The 19,255-nt window shown below is 37.7% G+C and overlaps 2 protein-coding genes across 7 annotated transcripts in view; both read right to left on the bottom strand.

The window, feature by feature from the left end:
* The window catches only part of LOC127442916 (oocyte zinc finger protein XlCOF20-like), a 169,366-nt gene extending 159,588 nt beyond the window's left edge, over nt 1-9,778 (bottom strand). For 3 of the 6 annotated variants that reach the window (XR_007897549.1, XR_007897550.1, XM_051701296.1), the window contains exon 1: nt 9,441-9,775. Coding sequence is in view for 1 of the 6 variants with exons in the window: in XM_051701298.1 (XP_051557258.1) it covers nt 9,487-9,511 (25 nt within the window). In the remaining 5 variants the exon portion in view is untranslated. Of the gene's footprint in view, nt 1-9,440 lie in introns of all 6 variants that reach the window. The other 3 variants (XM_051701298.1, XM_051701300.1, XM_051701303.1) reach the window with 3 other exon arrangements.
* The window catches only part of LOC127442865 (gastrula zinc finger protein XlCGF57.1-like), a 228,733-nt gene extending 212,904 nt beyond the window's left edge, over nt 1-15,829 (bottom strand). Inside the window, exon 1 of the mRNA XM_051701144.1 lies at nt 15,717-15,829. The gene's annotated coding sequence lies outside the window, so the exon portion shown is untranslated. The remainder of the gene's footprint in view (nt 1-15,716) is intronic.
* Nucleotides 15,830-19,255: the final 3,426 nt, after the last annotated feature.

The following is a 19,255-nucleotide window of genomic DNA, read 5'->3' as shown; positions in this document are numbered from 1 at the left end:
TCCATGTTTCATCCACATTTCATGTAATCAAAAACACACACTTTATAAAATGTCCACAAAGTATTTTAAACATTGAAATAAAATGTCTGAAGGGAGCTAATGTTCTTGCGGTGATCAGAGGCTGGGAGTGTGGCAGGCGTTTTCTCTGGCTCGGGATCTCAGCATCTTGGTCAAATTTAATTATCTAAGACATTGCGTGATCAGTAGTGCCTCGGTTTATGGTGCTGCTAATTATGATTGTGAGGTGGGTTCTTTTTCCAAACCACTTTACTTTCCATGTCATGACATCTGCAGCGAAGACAGACTCTTTCTTTGATAAACATTAACATAAAATATGGCTTAAAAATTATGCTATGTCTTAGCATTTGTTTTGAATGTTTAATTGACTTAAGACATCTATATCAAATATTAATATTTATGTGAATAAATGTGTATATCTTGTGTGCAATAACAGCATATCATATTACATCAAGCAGAGCTGAGGCAAAGTCTTTCTAGCAAGTCAGCCCAAGCACTATGGCACAATCACCACCTGGTGGCTCTAGGAGATCAAAGCATGGTGGGCGCATGCATTTGAGAGGGTAAATATAAGAGGACTACTTCAAAGTCACACAAAGTGTCACTCTTCCTGTTGTCAGTTGGTGGTGCTACGACCATGACCCACAATGGCCACATCCATGCGATCAGCCCCCATGAACAAACAGACAGCACCAATATGATTTAAATCACACAATGCACACAGAAAATATAGTACACTTCCTTTTTCCCACTTTTTCCATTAATTTATAGCCTCGCCATGGCAACACCATTCGATATATAAAAATTCAGTTCACAATTTAGCATCTTCAATGTCTTGGCATAAGGTTGCCTAAATTTGGTGACAGTCACATGAATCCCCTCGGAGGAGTATTCAAATGTTTAGGGCCTACAATTTTCAAAAAATGCACATTCAATCCAAAATGTCTGACTTCCAAAGTCAACCGAGCAAATCGCTCTCTCCAGCCGAAGCAGCTACCAGCACACAATCCTGGCACGCATTCACCACTTCCAGGTGAAAGAGTTGATCCTGCGTCATGGCAGGCTACAACCTCTGGAGTACAAGGGAAACGATGTCTTGATCTTCCCAGACTATACCAGCAAGGTAATGTCTCAACATATCGCCTTCCGGGATGTAATGCAAACTCTACGTGACAGAGGAGTCAAGTATACACTGCGGTACCCAGCCAGGCTCCATATCCACCTCCAAGGTGGTGGGGCATCAACAGTCTTTGATGACCTGAAGGAGGCAGCGTGGTTCAAGGAAAGGAACGATGCACGTATAAGGGAGTAGAGACACACATGGACAGATATCACAGGTTTACCAATCACCATTCACCTTCTCATGCCCGTGGCGTGGCCATTCTCTTTAGGAAAAACATTCCATTTCAACTCACCTCTATGATTACAGACCCTAATGGCAGATGTATTATCGCCTTGGGAACCATAAATTTGTTTCCGTTAACCTTCCTCAACATTTACGGTCCAAACACTGATGATCCTAATTTTTACAAGAAGGTTTTTGATTTACTTCCAGATGCCAATAATTCCAACATAATAATTGGCAGTGATTTGAATTGCTATTTCGACCCCTACTTATACAAACTGAACAACCCCCCCGCCCAACAATCACGTCGGTACATGTCCTCAACAACTTTTGGTTGATTCCCAGTAAATCTCCCATGTCACTGACACAAAATACCACTACATATTAATCTCTGATCAATATCAATACCACCCTCGAAGTGGTATAGCAGGCATCGAAGTCCCCTGAAGACTATAATAAAATAATGAAGCTCAAATATGAGTACAACTGCATCTTTGGTGGTCACATAAACAACCTCCTCTTAAAATTAAGACAGCGGCATTTTGAAACAGGAGACAAGCCTGATAGGCTTTTGGAGCGGCAGCTCAAGGGTGCCTAGGCTTCCAGGTCGATTCACAGCATTAGGTCGAGGGCAGGCACCCTGTTAACTAACCCCAAGGATATTAATGACTGCATTAAAGACTTTAATAGTGAACTCTACACTTCCAAAAGAAGCGCCACCTGTTCCGACTTGAATGACTTCTCTGATCCTCTTATAATGCCTAAACTTAGCAACACAGCAAGGGAGGACCTAGATTCTGACTTCACCTTGGAAGAAATAGTCTCTGCCATTAAATCATTTCCACCTGGCAAGGCAGCGGGGCCAGACTGATTTGGCTGCAAATTTTATAAGAGATTCTGTGACAGCCTCGCCTTGCTCCTCCTTAAAATGATAATTAGCTCTTAGAGAGATAAAGCTTTGCCTAAAACATTGTACGAGGCCAATATCTCCCTCATCCTAAAGAAAGATAAGGAGGGAAAAGACCCGATCAGCTATAGGCCTATTGCACTTCAAAACTTTGATAAAAAGGTGGCTATCCGTCTAAACACGTATTTATCATCTATCATTCATCCTGATCAGACTGGATTCATCCCGGGCAGGTTCTCTTTTCTAATGTAAGATGCCTCCTTAATACCATGTACGCTGATCATGGGGAAGCCAGTGGAGCAGCGATCCTATCCCTGGATGCACAGAAAGCCTTCGACCAGGTTGAGTGGCCCTACATGTTTGAGTCACTACAAAGATTTGGGTTCGGTGAGTCATTTATATCCTGGGTTAGACTGATATACGCCAGCCCAATGTATTCTATTTTAACTGATGGCGATAAATTAATCATGTTCCCTTTACACCGCTCAGTTCAGCAGGGTTGCCCCCTCTCACTGGCCCTCTTCACCATTGCGATAGAACCTCTCGCCCCCAAGCATAAGATATCATCCAAATATTTTGGGCCTCAATGTGGGAGGCATGGAATCACTCATTAGTTTATATGCCGATGAAGTGATATTGTATTTGCAAAATTCTGAAAAATCTGTTCCCGTTCTCCTAGATTGAACCACCTCCTTTGGCAGGCAATCAGGATACACAATCAACTGGACAAAAAGTAATTTCATGCCTCTCTCCGATGTTTACACATCCGGTTTTCTGGAAAGTACTCCATTCAAAATAGTTAAAGATCACTTTACTTATCTCGGCTGAATAATACCTAAATTAATATTTAAACTAAATTTTGTGGACTTTATTTCAAAACTCAAACAGAACATAGAAATTGGAAAATCTTGCCTTTGTCTATGATTGGCCATATAAATTCAATCAAATTGGTCAGATGTCTCGACCTTTGTCAAAATCTCCCCATTTTTCTCACATCTGCTTTCTTTCAAGAATTGGATTCCATAATTTTGCTTTATATCTGGAATTGCAAGAAACACAGGATCTCAAAAATTCATTTACAAAAGCCCAAATCTGAAAGAGGTCTGGGTTTACCTATATTTAAACATTATTACTGGGCTGCCAATGCTTGGACTCTAATGCTCTGGCAGAAGGGGGCTTCGGGTGACATGGCTTCTGAGACCACCCTTTGGTCATGCAACTCTTCCCTACCAGCCATGCTAAGTTAGAGAAGCCCGGGGCCTTAAAGAGACTAAGTTTTGCCTTGAAAAACTCAGTTAGAATTCTAAACCAGGTTAGAAGTGTATTGACACTACCGGAGACCTCTGTCCAAACACCAATCTGTTGTAATCACTCCTTTTTACCCCTGTGGTCTGACAAAACCTATCATGCCTGGAGGTAGAAGGGTTTAGCTTCCATTGAAGATCTGTATATCGAGGGACGGTTTGCATCATTTAGTCAGTTGAGAGAGAAATTTGAATTGCCTCACACATTTTTTCACTACTTACAAATTAGACACTACGTGAAGTCTAAGATTTGTAGCTTCAAAATCCTCCCAGGGAGGCACACATTTTTTGATATTCTTTTTTTTTTTTTTCAATTTGGAATGCTCAATTCCCAATGCGCTCTAAGTCCTCGTGATGGCATAGGACGAATCTCAGTTGCCTCCGCCTCTGAGACCGTAAATCCGTGCATCTTATCAAGTGACTTTTTGAGTGCGTTGACAAAGCGCGTGGAGGTTTTCACGCTATTCTCCGCGGCATCCACGCACAACTCACCACCCGCCCCACTGAGAGTGAACCACATTATAGCGACCACGAGGAGGTTACCCCATGTGACTCTACCCTCCATAGCAATCGGGCCAATTTAGTTATTAGGAGACCTGGCTGGAGTCACTCAGCACGCCCTCGATTCGAACTCGCGACTCCAGGGGTGGTAGTCAGCATCTTTACTCACTGAGCTACCCAGGCCCCTCAATTTTTGATATTCTAAAGAACCCTCTTGACTCCAGGCATCTTGTTTCAAAGTTTGTGTGTCTCTTTGACAGTTGTTACAGCCTCCACTGTGAGGCTCAAGGAGGATCGGGGAGGGGAACTGGGCACTGAATTAGGGCTGCACCTAACGATTCTTTTTTTATCGATTAACCTAACAATTCTTTTTCCGATTAGTCGATTAATCTAACGACTAATTTGCAGATTATTCTAAAGATTTTTTTTATAATTAGTACTTGATTAATATAACAATTAACTGACCCAAAATAAATATAAAAAACTTGTCATTAATATTTCAATATTTTTTTTAATCATCTTCTCTTAAATACAAACAAATGTACATGAAACAAAGTGTGCACTGCAGGGCATTATTCTGCAACAAAAATAGCCCTGTTTTAACTGGTAATCTCCATTTTACAGTCCAACATAAAATCTCTCCAAAATAAAATAACTTGTTCGAATCAAGTAAAAAGGAAAGTGCAATCTACATTTAGCAATCCAACAACAAAATAAATTAAACAAATGTAAAATTCAAGACACTTCCAGGAGGAAGGAGGACACCTTTTTTTTTCCTGCCGGGGGGTGGGGGGAATAATAGGGTTCAAAACAGCAACTACAGAAATATATGGAAAATTTTATTTATTTATAACATTCTTTTGAATGTCTATGTACTAAAATAAAATACTTGATGCCAAGAGTGTACCTTCATTTACTATTACTATTATTTTGAATGGCCATGGAAAATGAAGCAATGTGATGATAATTTTACCTGGTCGCAAAAAGTAGCCGTTAATTTACCTGATGAACTTTCACCTTTTGCTGACCCTTTATGCTTCTTCTAATGTGTGCTTCTAAATCACTTGCACCTTTATTAGCAACTGACACATAAGTGCCAGCTTTACATGTCATACATTCTGCTTCCCACGGATCTCAACCTGGACAAAAGCATGGGAATTTTTTGTGCAAATCTTCTGTAAATTTGCACTTTCGTTTGGGCATTGTTTCCACTCAGCTGTCATTTGCTGCTACTGTCAAGCAACTGTCTGATGCTGAACACAACAGCACTTTGCGCGTTCACGGAGAGATAGACAGGCAGGAATTTGGCCAATAGTTGCTGCAAGCGTCTTATAATTGACCAATTGGTGTGCGAGAAGGCGGGACTTACAAAGAGGGGTTAAAGCAATGCAAATATGCACGCACACACAATGAAGTATTAGACCAGATGCAAATCATAATGCAACTAAAGCCGAATTCCGGACATTTTCGCAAATTTAGAAATCCCTGCCGGACGCTTTTTTAAGGTCTGAAAAAGAGGACATGTCCAGGAAAAAAAGGACGTATGGTCACCCTCCATTAGCAGTGGTGCAGAAATTACTTTTAACATGGGGGCGATGAGGAAACATTTAGAAAGTCAATTTTAAGTGACTACTACTAACAGAAACACGTGTTGTAATACTAATACTGTATGTCGTGCTTGGGTGGGGACAAAAAGTAAACAGGACTTACGGTGCTGCCTTGCTGCCTTCTTGACAAAGTGCTCCGGGATGCTTTCGCTTCAAGTGTTCGTTAATGGCGGTTGTACTGCTGTGATAAGCCATTTCCAATTTGCATAGCTTACACAGCACCACATTGTTGGGTCTCTGGCTAAAATACTCCCACGCTTTAGATGACCGTGGGCAAGTTTTTTTAGCTGCAGCTTGTTCTTCGGGGGAATCCATGCTTAAACCGTGCGATGCCATTTTAATTACTCCATTACGACGCGCCGACGCATGTTATGCAAATCGGCGTATTTCTGTAATCGATGACGTCGATGAATCGTCCCAGCCCTACACTGAACTATCTGAAGCTGTGTGGGACAAGAGTTTGTCTATGATACAGGCCTGCTCTGTTAACAGCAGATATCAACTGATCCAGTTCAAAGTTGTTCACCGCCTACTCTATACTAAATCCAGGCTGCATAAGATTTTCCCTTCTGTCTCACCAATGTGTGACAGGTGTCAAGTGACGGAGGACACAGTGTCCCACAACTTTTGGTTCTGCCCTTCATTGTCTGGATTCTGGTTAAAAATATCTGACTGGTATTCAAAGGCTTATAATACGTTCTCTCCCTTAGAAGCCGAACTCGCCATCTTTGGCTGCTCGCAGTCCACCCTCTGCCTCCGTGTAGTCATACAACAATCTTTAATGCTGGGTATGACTGCTGCTAAAAGACTCATTCTAAGGAATTGGAAATCACCCTCACCCCCTCCTTCCAGAGGATCACGGACATGATTTTAGTCATACAGATAGAAAGATTTAGGATCTTGAGGACTAATTCAATCAAAACTTTCTCTGCTGTTTGGGACCCATTTCTCGAAAATCTAGACGCCACCTAGTCGACCTCTCATAGCCCTTCTGAGGCCAGATGCACAGCACTTTTAAGCACTTTGTTTGTCTTGCAGTTCTCTAATGCTATGTTATTACATTCAAGAGATATAATATGTGTGTGGGCTTTTTTTGTCTGAGCCTGTGTTCTTTATCTGTTGTTTATTTATGAAAACCGCAAAATAATAGAGTTTAACTTGTAAACCTGAAACACTCCTTGTAAGTAGGGCTGATCGATTACAGAAATTTGGGAATCAACTCTGATTCCTGGTTTTCAAAAAAGTAAACTTCTCAAAAGCTTGAAAAAAATATCCAAATCTTGTTACAGATTTGCAAACTGTTCTATTGTCTTCACTCTTCACACTTTTGTCCCATGATTAATATACAGCAAAGTGCCCCAAACTCTTTTGTTTTCATCTCTGCTCATAATGTGAGGTTCAGCCATCTCTGTTGGCCCTGTCCCAATTGGCACACTTGATGTGGACTTGCGGTCTCATGGTCTTCATTTGCACATTCCTGCGAAGTCCACCAGACCGTAGGGTGTCCCATTTTACATTTTAGCGCTCAGAGGGGTGCTTGCAAGCACCCCCTTTGCACCCTCAATGCGCACTTCGGCTGAGCCTGCATCAGTGCGGTCTCCACAGCAGACTATTACCCAACAATCATGATCCTCTCGACCAATCACAACGAACTGGATTTTCCGAGCTGAAGGAAACAACATGGCAGACGAGGCGATAATCAATCACGGATTAAACATTTATCTTAATAATCGTTTTTTACTGATTGTCAATGGCGGATCACTTGCTTATTAGGGGTGTAACGATCCATCGATCTGGAACGATGCATCGATCCAATGACCAACGATCCAATGTTATCGATACAACGTGTAAATATTGATATAGACATTTTTTTTTAAGATGAACCTTCATATTAATACTCTCATGTCAGCCACATCCGTATGCATTTCCGTCAGGCGATGAAGTACCTTATTACATTCATTTGACTTTATGAGCGCGAAATATGCTTTTCATGTGGGACACGGATGTGCGTGGGGTCTTTAAAGCTAAATTGTGCTTTGCTATCCATGCGGCATGTGCACACATCAACCGGGCTTCCCGTGAAATGCGAGCTCCATTAAAAGGATCTGTGAGTGCATCAACTGGGCACTCCTTAAAATGTGAGCTCTCGTGACAAAAGCAGAGCGGCTCACATGCGCAATTAATTCGGGCTTCCATTGATATCGTTGTGCATGCGACCCATTTGAATTTTACATGAGAATTTGCTATTTTAAAGAACCATGGAGAAGCTCAACCATGTGAAACATCTTGACAATGCCAACATTCTGAACAGTGCTAATGAGGGAAAGAGAAATCACCTGCTGTACAGCACATCAGTTATAAGACTTTACACATCTACACATCAGCACCCTTACTAACATTTATCCCAGTTTACTGTAACAGCATTTTTTATTACAACTGTGGAAGTTGAAGCCAAGAAAACCACAGATAGCACAGATAGTTGTAAACAAGTCATGGGTATGAAAGTATTTTGAATTGGACTAAACTGAAAAATTTGCTGTCATCAAAGGAGTGATGATCACTTGTGTGTGACGTTATTTTTTATATTATTTATCTGTATACATTTTTTTCAACGTCTGAAGTACCTTATTTTGTTGTGGATGTCCCAGTGTGGATACAGAGAGCTGAATAAAATAATCAAATTATATTTTGGTTGCATTTGAGAAAAATAAAAAAATAAAATTTAATTGTGTAAAATAGGCACATAATATCGAAATATCGAACGCAGGCCCCTCAATCGAATCGTATCGCGGCAGAATTTGACATATCTGCAAATATTTGAACACAGGCCAAGAGAATCGATTCAAGATCGTATCGTGATGAAATTTACACTAATGCTTAACAAGTGTATATAGTATCACTTTTAAGTCTGATGTGTAGAACTGGTTCAAAACTTTGTTTTATTTAATTTTCCAGAGATCTGTAATTACCTCTATTCAATTTATTGAATAGTTTTTTATGTTCATAAAAGTAAGTAACATAAGATTAAAGCCTTTGCTACTGTTGTTTCAAAGAGGATTTTAGAATTTATTATATTTTTGAGTCTCTAAAATATCAGGACAGGAGAGAATAATTTAATACACATGGCTGTATCTTGTAAGATTGCATATATTTATTAATTTAGCAACATCCGGTCTAACAGTGGTATTTATACCTGCAGAAGTGTGGCTGTGTGTATTTTATAACTATTTTTGTGAATATATGGCGGTATGTTCTTTATTTAATGACTGTGTTCTAAGCACCTGCCTGTAACCACCCATGTCTCTGAATCATGTTTATTTATTCTCTAATGATTTAAAACAATGGGGTTTTGTTGTTGTTGTTGTATGTGCACTTTGTTTTTCAGAGGTTCTTGGTTTAATTATCTAATGCTTTATTGTCAGTGTGTTGCTTGAGATTATTTAATAAAAACAGATATTCAATAGTGAGTTTAAAGTGTGTTCCTTTTCCCTATCCATCAATGCCATTACTTTTGCAAATAATAATTTGTAAAACTGCATGTATACAAAAACATAATGTAAAACAAAAGTCTGTCCCAAATGCCCCCTCCCGTTTTCCCTCTTCCTGCCCAAAATACATGCCCACATATTTTCCCGCCCATTTCAAGAGTCGTTTCTCAGCCTGAGGTGTGAAAATTGGGGCTCAACTTGGTGGGTTTCGTGACCTTTTAAAAACTCAGAGCTTAAAGGGTTAATGATAAAACAATAATAAATACAAACCTCTTTGTTCTTCAGTATCTTCACGTTTGTGTAATACTGATGTCTTCACTCTCTTCTTTAATAAACTCCATCTTTACAGCAGTTTGTCACACAGATCTCGTTTCATCTGGAGTTTTTCTTCCGTATCTGGAAACTTTTCTTCATCACGTTGAAGATGTTGGAAAAATCAACAGAAAGAAAAAGAAATGTGAAGTTATTCTTTCTGTTTCTCATGTGGAAATGTGTAAAGCAGCACAGAAAATAACACAAACATGTTGCGGCATTTATAAGAGAACAACTATCAGAACTTCACATAAAACATTACGATGATATTTATATTCAGTAATAATCTAGACACATTTATTTCATATTAATACACTAAAACGATCTCAATAATATTAAAACATTGTATGCACACATTTAAAATAACTTAAAATCAAGTTAGAATGTTTTGTAAAGTTTTAAACCCATTAAACTCTGAAAAACACAAACACACAAACCTTCTGCAGTCAAACAACAACAACAAGAGAATCACGGCGCAGCCTGATGACGTCACTAACGCGCATGGCGGTACAGAGAAACAAAATAAAAGTCCTTTCACTCCGAGACGTTTTGACTAAAACCAGAAAATGTATATAATAATAATAATAATAATAATAATAATAATAAAGATGCCAGTGTTAGTAAGCAGTTTTCATTCTTTGTTTAATATCTCTGGAGGAATACAAATTTCAGTGCAAATAAAGTATCAATAATTATAATAATAATGGCACATTAAATGTCTTTATGAATAAATTAATGTTGTGCAGTTGTGGCTACCACATCCATCAGATGGCTTGTCTGACACATTTGTCTGACAGAATTAGTTTTATTATAAAAGGGGCATTCAGTGGATCTCAACCTTTTTGTCCAAAAAGACAAAATCAGTACAACTAAAAAGGCATTCATTTTACAATCAGCACAGACAATTTACAATGGAGGGCTCTGCACAAAACAGTATATAAAATTAAATGACAGGGGCATCACCAGGTCTTTATAACAAATTATATTTAACAAATATCTCTAAAAATTCCAAAGCTTTTTTACTTTTTATTCTTTTCATGGCATCTGTATATGTTTTAATTGATTCATAAACACTAGGAAAAGTGGGGGAGATTTGAAAAATCTGCATTTATGGATGAAGTATTTGGCCAATATGATAACATTATTTATCAGTAAAGTCAATAAACAATCCTTTTCATATGTACCATATTTTATATTTTCAAAATTGAATGTAATATCAATCACAGCTTTTTCTAATAAGCAATCCTGCACTCTTTCCAAAAGGCATAAGAATATTCACATACAAAAAAATATATGTTCTGTAGATTCAGTAAAATAATTGCATTTTCAACATTAAACTTTGAGCTTAAAAACTGATTAGAAGGGTATTATGTCATTTCAAATTTTAAATTAGTTTCAAGTAAGAAGTTCTAATATGTTTTGTAATGTGTATATGATCTAGTTTATTTCTTAGAATCTGATATGGGTAATATGTTTCATTAACGACATGTCTTATGTGTCTATTAGTACATTTCTCACTCCCAAACTCAGTTTCTCCAGTGTACAACAGTGGTAGAGCTGGGGTAACTTGATCATAGGCTACAGTAGGATACTTTTCATCATCATTCTTATACCAGCAGATATAGCATTTATAACTGTAAAAAACTTGTTTTGGATGACAAACAAACCCATGTTTGAGAGTAAAAGCATTGTAGTCTAGAAGGTCTCCATTATCATGCAATAAATCTTTCACAGATCAGATGTTTCTACTAAACCATTCTTCATAAAACAATGAATTATTTCAGTGAAGGATGTATCTATTGTTCCAAACCGGAGTGGTGTGGGGTGTAAAATGATGTCTATGCACCAATTTCCAATATAATAAAACTTCCTGATGAAAATTTCATTGGAAGCTTACTGATATGAAAATCACACTTAAGTAAAAAATCACTATTGTTCAAAAACTTCTGCAACCACTGAAGTTTTAACATAGCATTCATGTTTTTGAAATTGATTACATTCAGTCCTCCATTTTCATATGATTTGACCAAATCAGATTTCCTAATATAATGAATTTTGTTTTTCCAAATAAAATGATACATGTTTTTATTAATTTTCTTTAAGATAGAAGAAGAGGGAGCTAATGCCATTGAAGGATAAATTACCCTAGACAAGTATTCTGCCTTGGTCAGTAAGATTCTACCAAAAATTGATATATCTCTTTGTAACCAATTATTTAGGATTGCTTTTTTTTTAGGACTGCTTTTTAAAATTATTTTCAAAATGTTCTTCCATACATTTGTCGGAATGTCTTGTAATAGTTATACCTAAATATTTAATTGTTTCTTTATAGGGATATTATACACTGTAAAGATCACACTGATGTAAAGCCATTAGCTCACATTTGTTCATGTTAAATTAAAGACCTGATGCTCTAGAAAAAATTAAACTAAGGAAATAGCTAATGGGATCTGCTCTGTATCTTGAAGAAACAAAGAAGTATCATCTGCTAATTGACTAATTCCTATTGGTTTTCCAAACACATTCAGTTTCTTCACACTCAAGTCCTGGTTAATCAAGGTGGTCAACATATTTGCTGCTAGAATAAAGAGGAGGGGAGAAAGGGGGCATCCTTGTCTTATTCCACAGCTATTTTCTCATTAATTGCCATTGGACTTGCAAAATGGCTCCAGCCTCGTCCTAAACAAAGACTGCGATATGCTGTTTGCATTTATGACTGCGATATGCTGTTTTGCTGATCATGGATTAATATTGTCAGTTAGATCATCGTTCGGTTCTCAAGTCTTCGGAAAAGTTAGCTGGTATTGAGATCGCTTCTGAAGTTTCTCCTTCAAGCAGCTCTGACATGAGCAGCATGGTGGAAAGAGGTGTGTATGTGGCTGTAAACAAAGGGCTATTGACTATTTTTTACTATTCCACATGTCCCACCCCACTTCCTGTTTCAATAGGAAATATGTCTGAACACCAAATTGATCTATGCTCATCAAGGCACTTGAAGGGGACTTTATACCTTGCATGTTCATGTGTTCATGTGAAAACATGCATTGTTTTTGCTACATCCAAAAAGATCTAAACCAGTTTAAAGTGAAAGACGGTGACTGCCACTAATTTTATAATTTTGGGTCTGTTTTTAAGCTTTTTGTTCCAGTTTCAATACAAGTTAAGCTCAATCAGCAAAAACAGGTCTTATTTTTCCTATGTTTTGCCAAAAATGCTGGGCATAAGTCTTTTTTTTTTTTTTTTTGGAGGGGCCCAAGTCCCAATGCGCTCTAGGTCCTTGTGGTGTCATAGTGACTCGCCTCAAACCGGGTGGTGGAGGACGAATCTCAGTTGCCTCTGCATCTGAGACCTTCAACCTGTGCATCTTATCATGTGGCTTGTTGAGTGCGTTACCGCGGAGACATAGCGTGTGTGGAGGTTTCACGCCATCCACTGCGCCATCCATGCACAATTCACCATGCACCCCACTGAGAGCGAACCAAATTATTGCAACCACGAGGAGGTTACCCCATGTGACTCTACCCTCCCTAGCAAATGGACCAATTTGGTTGCTTTATGAGACCTGGCTGGAGTCACTCAGCACGCCCTGGGATTCGAACTCGCGAACTCCAGGGGTGGTAGTCAACATCTTTACTCGCTGAGCTACCCAGGCACCCTGGGCATAAGTCATTTTTACACATTCATAAATTAGGAATTATGTGCATACCTCTAAACTTGTCTTAATGCATTTCACCCCATTCTCTCCTGGTTGAACTCACACGCCGAACTGAACAAACGCCATGCCTCCTCTCGTTCAGTCAGTCAGCAGATACTCATTCACATACGAGATGACAGATTCATTCACTGCACTTGAAAACAAGTATACCAGTACACTCAGACTTACAGGGTCATTCATTCACTGGGTCAAACCTGGGTAACAATGATTTACTCCTTCACAGCCTGCAGTCGAATGTTATTGGCTCGTGCTATAGTCAATAAAAGCCACCAAAGCTGTCTTGCGCTTCAAACTAGAGCTCACAATAACTACTTTTGTTGGACGATATATTGTCCCAGAAATAATTGCAATAAACAATATTATTGTAATTTTAAGACCATATTATGCCACTGAAATAATGATAATATAATAGCATAATAATGCAAGTACACCCTTTCAAAGAGCAATGAACTTTTAATTCTTATGAATATTCAGACATTGGAATTGGAATGTAAATTAAAGTAGGGCCCCTCTCAATCTCCAACTGCGTTTTTTCTTCCCAGCGCAGGAAACTGGATGGGATGATTATGTTTAAGATGAGCTTTTAGGTTAGTTGTATTGCCACTTTTCGTTGCCACTGTTTTTAAACAAAGTCGACATTCCAGCTCATTCAGTTTAATGGGCTCTCCTCTCTCATTCGGCTTAATGCCAAAATGTTCCCACACCTGAGCTGTGGAATGCAGCTTTAAAAGTCCATTTGGACTTATTCTTCCAAACTTTCTGGCTGGAATTATGTAGTCATTTGGAAAAACACCTATTAAAACACCTATTAGCCTCGAGTAACACATAATCTTCACCTGCCGCTGTCCGCTCTGTGTGTGTGTGGAGCTGCCTGAGCCCCTCCTCCAACACAAAGAGCAGATGAGAGGACAGAAGCAGCGCGATTGGCTAAAATGTTGGTGACATTCATTCTTTGTAAACAAACACGCATGTAAACACAATGGGCAATATCGAGGTCAGCAAAAATGATCAAGGTCATGTCCATATATCGTACGATAAGTCGATAACATAATTATCGTGATAGGCCTATGAGTCAGTGTATGGAAGTGAACAAGAATGATTTGTTCACTTAAAAGATTAATTAAAAAAGGCGGGTTAGTTCACGAAGCATCACTAGTCGGCACTCTACTGCTTAGCCTACAATGCTGCAAGGTTGAATTTCTAACAGAATTTGAACAACTGAAATTTTATAGGCACATTTTTTAAGCAAAAAACAATCAAGAAAATATACTAACCTGTTAAATAATAAAGATGGAATTCAAAAAAATATTATTTTAAAACTGAACTTTGGAAGGTGAATATGTATTATTGAATTTGTAATGTTGAATTTGTGTGCAAATTTTGTTCAATTGAACTGAAATATTCACAGCTTAAAAATATTTTAAAAACCATGTTTATTATTATTATTATTATTATTATTATTATTATTATTTAATTTTTTTGCTGCCTCAAAATTATTATTTTTTTATCATTGCAATTCAGCATGTTTTTTTGTATTGAAGACATGTCATTAATAAAATTACATACTAAATGTGCCTGTTTTTAAACTCAAGAAAGCATGGCATTTAGAGTAATAGAGTAATAGAGTAATAGAGTAATTCTAGCTTTATTTCTATTTGAGACTCGGGTCAAGTGAAAAAACTGACCCCCACGACTAATCAACTAGGGTGTATCTCGGCCATTTCCACCACTAACACCAGTACATCAACAAAGGATGCATTTAATTTCCTCCGTCCATGAGCCCGTGACATGGAAACCGATCAAAGTCTGCCATCATGAAGGAAGTATCAATTATATAAAAGCATAGGAAAGGGGCCCTGACCAATATACAGTCAGGGGGCACACAATACCTTTCTACGGCCCTGCCAAGGAGCATCCAATGCAGAAGACTTTTTGGTGGAAGCACCTGACACATGCATACATTCTCCTCTCTGTTCACATCTGACACAACAGGTTAAATTCATGTTTCACTTTTGTGGTTTAAATAAATCATAATTGTCGCATACTTTAACAGTGCATTTTGAATTATTAGGTTTAATTATGAAACTATCAATAAATCAAGTTTCAACAACATAACAGAAAGAGACAGCACTCTGAAGTGACCTGTGATCTTACAAATACATCTTGCTTTGATTCCTCTGACCTTGTTTCCTAAGAGGGAAGAGCTAGGAAGAGAGGGAGGGAAGCAAGGAAAGGAAACAAGGATGCACAATGTATCAAAGTGTATCATCTCGCTCTTGGTGTTAGTTTGATATATGAAGCAGGTAGATTTGATTTAGCCTGATTCAGGCTGGTTTTCATCACACCATGAACGTAAGCAGACAACAGGGACATGACAGGTTTATGTTCTGTCAGAACCAGACTCTGTTTATTGATTACAATATATTATTTTACTGCCATTATGATTTTCTAAGCAACTAAATCTGGTAAACTGCATGATGCTATACATTGATTCATGAATAATCAAAAAGCACACCAACCTCTTTGTTCTTCAGTATCTTCAGTTTTTATCCCACATGTTTGTGTAATACTGATGTCTTCACTCTCTTCTTTAATAAACTCCATCTTTACAGCAGTTTGTCACACAGATCTCAGTTGTTTCCTCTGGAGTGTTTCCTCATCTGAAAACTCTTTGAGATGTTGGGAATAAAATGAAAAAGAAATGCAAAGTAAATTACTCTGTTCCTCATGTGTGGATGCACTTTTCTCATAACACTCATAGTGTAATTCAACTATCAGCACTACGCATATATCACCCAGTAATAATGACATTTATTTAATATTATCATGTTATTGGATCACATTAGAAAAACTTAAAATGTTGAACGTTTTGTTTCATTTTATACACCTTAAACAAAAAGACAAACCTTTTCACAGTCTATTTAAAACAGACTGAAGAGCAGTTTGCCAGTTTGACGTCACAACATCAGATATGCAAAATAAAAGTATTTTAAAGTACATATCTTTTCAGAGATGGGAAAAGAAATATTCTGAACATAACCGTGTACAGCTTCTTCAATATTCAGTAGAAGAACAGTTTTCAGAGCTTTAATTCAGCCCGAGGCGGTCTGAGAAAGCAATGGCTGGTATATATTCCAATCCAAGCACATTTCACCGTTTCTCCTCACACAGAGGTCTGTAGCAGACATTTAACCACAGATCAGCTCGAAACGCAAATGACAAGGTTGAATAAGTCTTTGAATTAAACAACGAGCTTCAGTCACTGCTATGATCCATGTGTGAGGGAGGAGAGAGACGCGATGAACATATGTATCAACCTGTTTTTATTAAATGTATGTTTTAATCCTTATTTTGTGTCACTGTTTTACTGAAAAGTACTGTATATCAATAAATGTTGAAATGCAAATCCACAAGAGCTGCTAAAGATGAGTTATAACGTTTAAAATAGATTAAATATACATATGTAGTGTGGTTAAATATACAGTATTGTAGCACAGTTATTTAATTTGATAATACAACTGCTTCATCAGAGTGTTTTTAAAAGCATGTTCAGAGTAAGATAACAGCAAATACATATGTGACATTTATCCAAAGAAAAGTCATTTTCAATCGCTGTATGGTGGAATTTATCGTTGACTCTCAGCTGGTATGAAATATCATTAATTAATGAAATGCGTGTTACTGAGGCTGCCAGACCGAGGTTAAGATATTCCAGACACATTCAGAAATAAACAGTGATTACTCTTGAGCGGCTTAGCAAATACTTTCCAATGTAGTATTACTGTAAAACGTGGAAAGCTAATAATATTCCACAAGCTTGTATTCATTATTTTCACTCGATATTATGAGCATTGGCCTGCAAAAGACATCGCAATGTGAGTTTTTTTGTAATAGCTTGGTGTGTGAACTGTATGTCCAATTTAAACCTTCATTTTGTAATTTTGGACATGCAGTTCCCTATTAACGAAAGGTTGTGAAAGTTGCCCACTGTCCTCCTGTATTGAATGACACTAGTTTTGTTTCTCTGTGTGCTTCAACAAAATGCTACTACAAAAATAAAGTTAATTTTGGACATGCAGTTTCCTATTGAACCACTATGGGTAAAATGAAAGGTTGTGAAAGTTGCACACTGTCCTCCTGTATTGAATGACACTAGTTTCGTGTCTCTTTGTGCTTCAACAAAAATTCTATTACAAAAAGAAGGTTTAAATTGGACATGCGGTTCACACACCAAGCTATTACAAAAAAACTCACACTGCGATGGCTTTTACAGGCCAATGATCATAATGTTAAATGAAAATAATGAAAACAAGCTTGTGGAATATTATTAGCTTTCCAAGTTTTACAATAATACTATTTTGAAGAGTATTTGCTAAGCCATTTAAGAGTTATCGCCATTTATCGCTGAATGTGTCTGGAATATCAAAAACAAAACTATCTTAACCTCGCTTGCAATTTATATATGTTTGATTTATTATTCAGGAGCTGAGTGTAGCTACATTTGAAAAGGAAAAAATATATTTAGAGGCAAATTTCAGCAAATTATAAAATTTAGACGTCACGTTAGCACCAGAAATATGATTAATTGATTTAATCACCTGACAGCTCTAATAAAAAAATTTATAATCTGCTTTTCCATGAATAAATCTCTGCACGTCATGCTGTACGCTGCAACCAGAAAAGCCTGAGCCGCACTACTTAGAACGCGGAAGCAGTTGTGCAAGTAGTCCATTACAAAAATAAAATGTATAAAATTAAAAAACACAAATGAAACATATATCAAAAAGTGGATATTTGTGGTATATTTGAGTGTTCCATTGATATTCTGGAAATATAGAAACTATCAACAGGGTTTTCTTACTGTGGATGCTTTGACATAATAATAAAATAACCTTTTTATTTTTTATTTAAGCCCCTAAAAAAGTCTTAAAGGTGCACTCAGTAACGTTTGCCTTTGTGTCACAAGGGCTTAGACTGACACCTAGTGGCTTGGATGCAGCATCATTTAAAATAAATAGTTTTCAGTTTCAGATCACCTTTGTACAAATTTACTATTCACAGTCAGTCATGATTACTTTAATCAATGAGTGAAAGTGTCAAATAACAGGACGGTTACTGAGATTAAGTGAGCAGTATTCAGCTGGTCATGTGATTTTAACATGGCAGCCCCCATGTGTGGACCCTCTCCATGTAGAATAAAACAGTTTTTATAAGGTTACTGATATGAATGGATTCTTCATTTTAATGTGAGTGCTCATGATTATCTACATATATTGCAAAATTACAATTCATGTCTTTAGGAGTTACACTTTTAATGAGGAAAAAATGACTGAAAGCACCTTTAAATGTCATAAAAAGTCATTTCACAAATGTAATTTCACAGAAGTCTTAAGTTTGTTGACAGAAAGACAAGAGATGCCCATATAAGCACACGCTTGAGATTATGTTTTCCAAGTGTCAAAATTAATTATAATTAAAGTGGTGTATAGGAACAGTCTAAGAAAAGCAAAAATAGACTGAAAAGTAACCATGAATGAATGAATGAATGAACGTTACATTTATATAGCGCTTTTCTGACACTACACACAAAGCGCTTTACACAGTGAACAGGGGACTCTCCTCAACCACCACCAGTGCGCAGCATCAACCTGGATGATGCAACAGCAGCCATAGTGCACCAGAACACTCACCACAAACCAGCTATTGATGGAGAGGAGAGAGAGTAGAGTTATAGAGCCAATTAATGGATGGAGATTATTTGGAGGCCATGATTGAGAAGGGCCAATGGGGAGAATTTGGCCAGGACACCAGGGTTACATCCCTAATTTATGAGAAGTGTCCTGGGATTTTTAATGACCATAGAGAGTCAGGACCTCAGTTTAATGTCTCATCCAAAGGACAGTGCCTTTTTACATTATAGTGTCCCTGTCACTATACTGGGGCATTAGGACCCACCCAGACCACAGGGTGAGCACCTCTGCTGGCCTCCCTAACACCTTTTCCAGGCTCAACCCTGCTTAGCTTCAGTGGGCAACCAGTCAGTGAAAAAAATTGGACT

The sequence above is a fragment of the Myxocyprinus asiaticus genome, chromosome 6 (genome assembly GCF_019703515.2).
Source record: "Myxocyprinus asiaticus isolate MX2 ecotype Aquarium Trade chromosome 6, UBuf_Myxa_2, whole genome shotgun sequence".
Lineage (NCBI taxonomy): Eukaryota > Metazoa > Chordata > Actinopteri > Cypriniformes > Catostomidae > Myxocyprinus > Myxocyprinus asiaticus.
The sequence above is the reverse complement of the archived record's forward strand: the minus strand, read 5'-3'. Positions and strand labels throughout refer to the sequence as shown.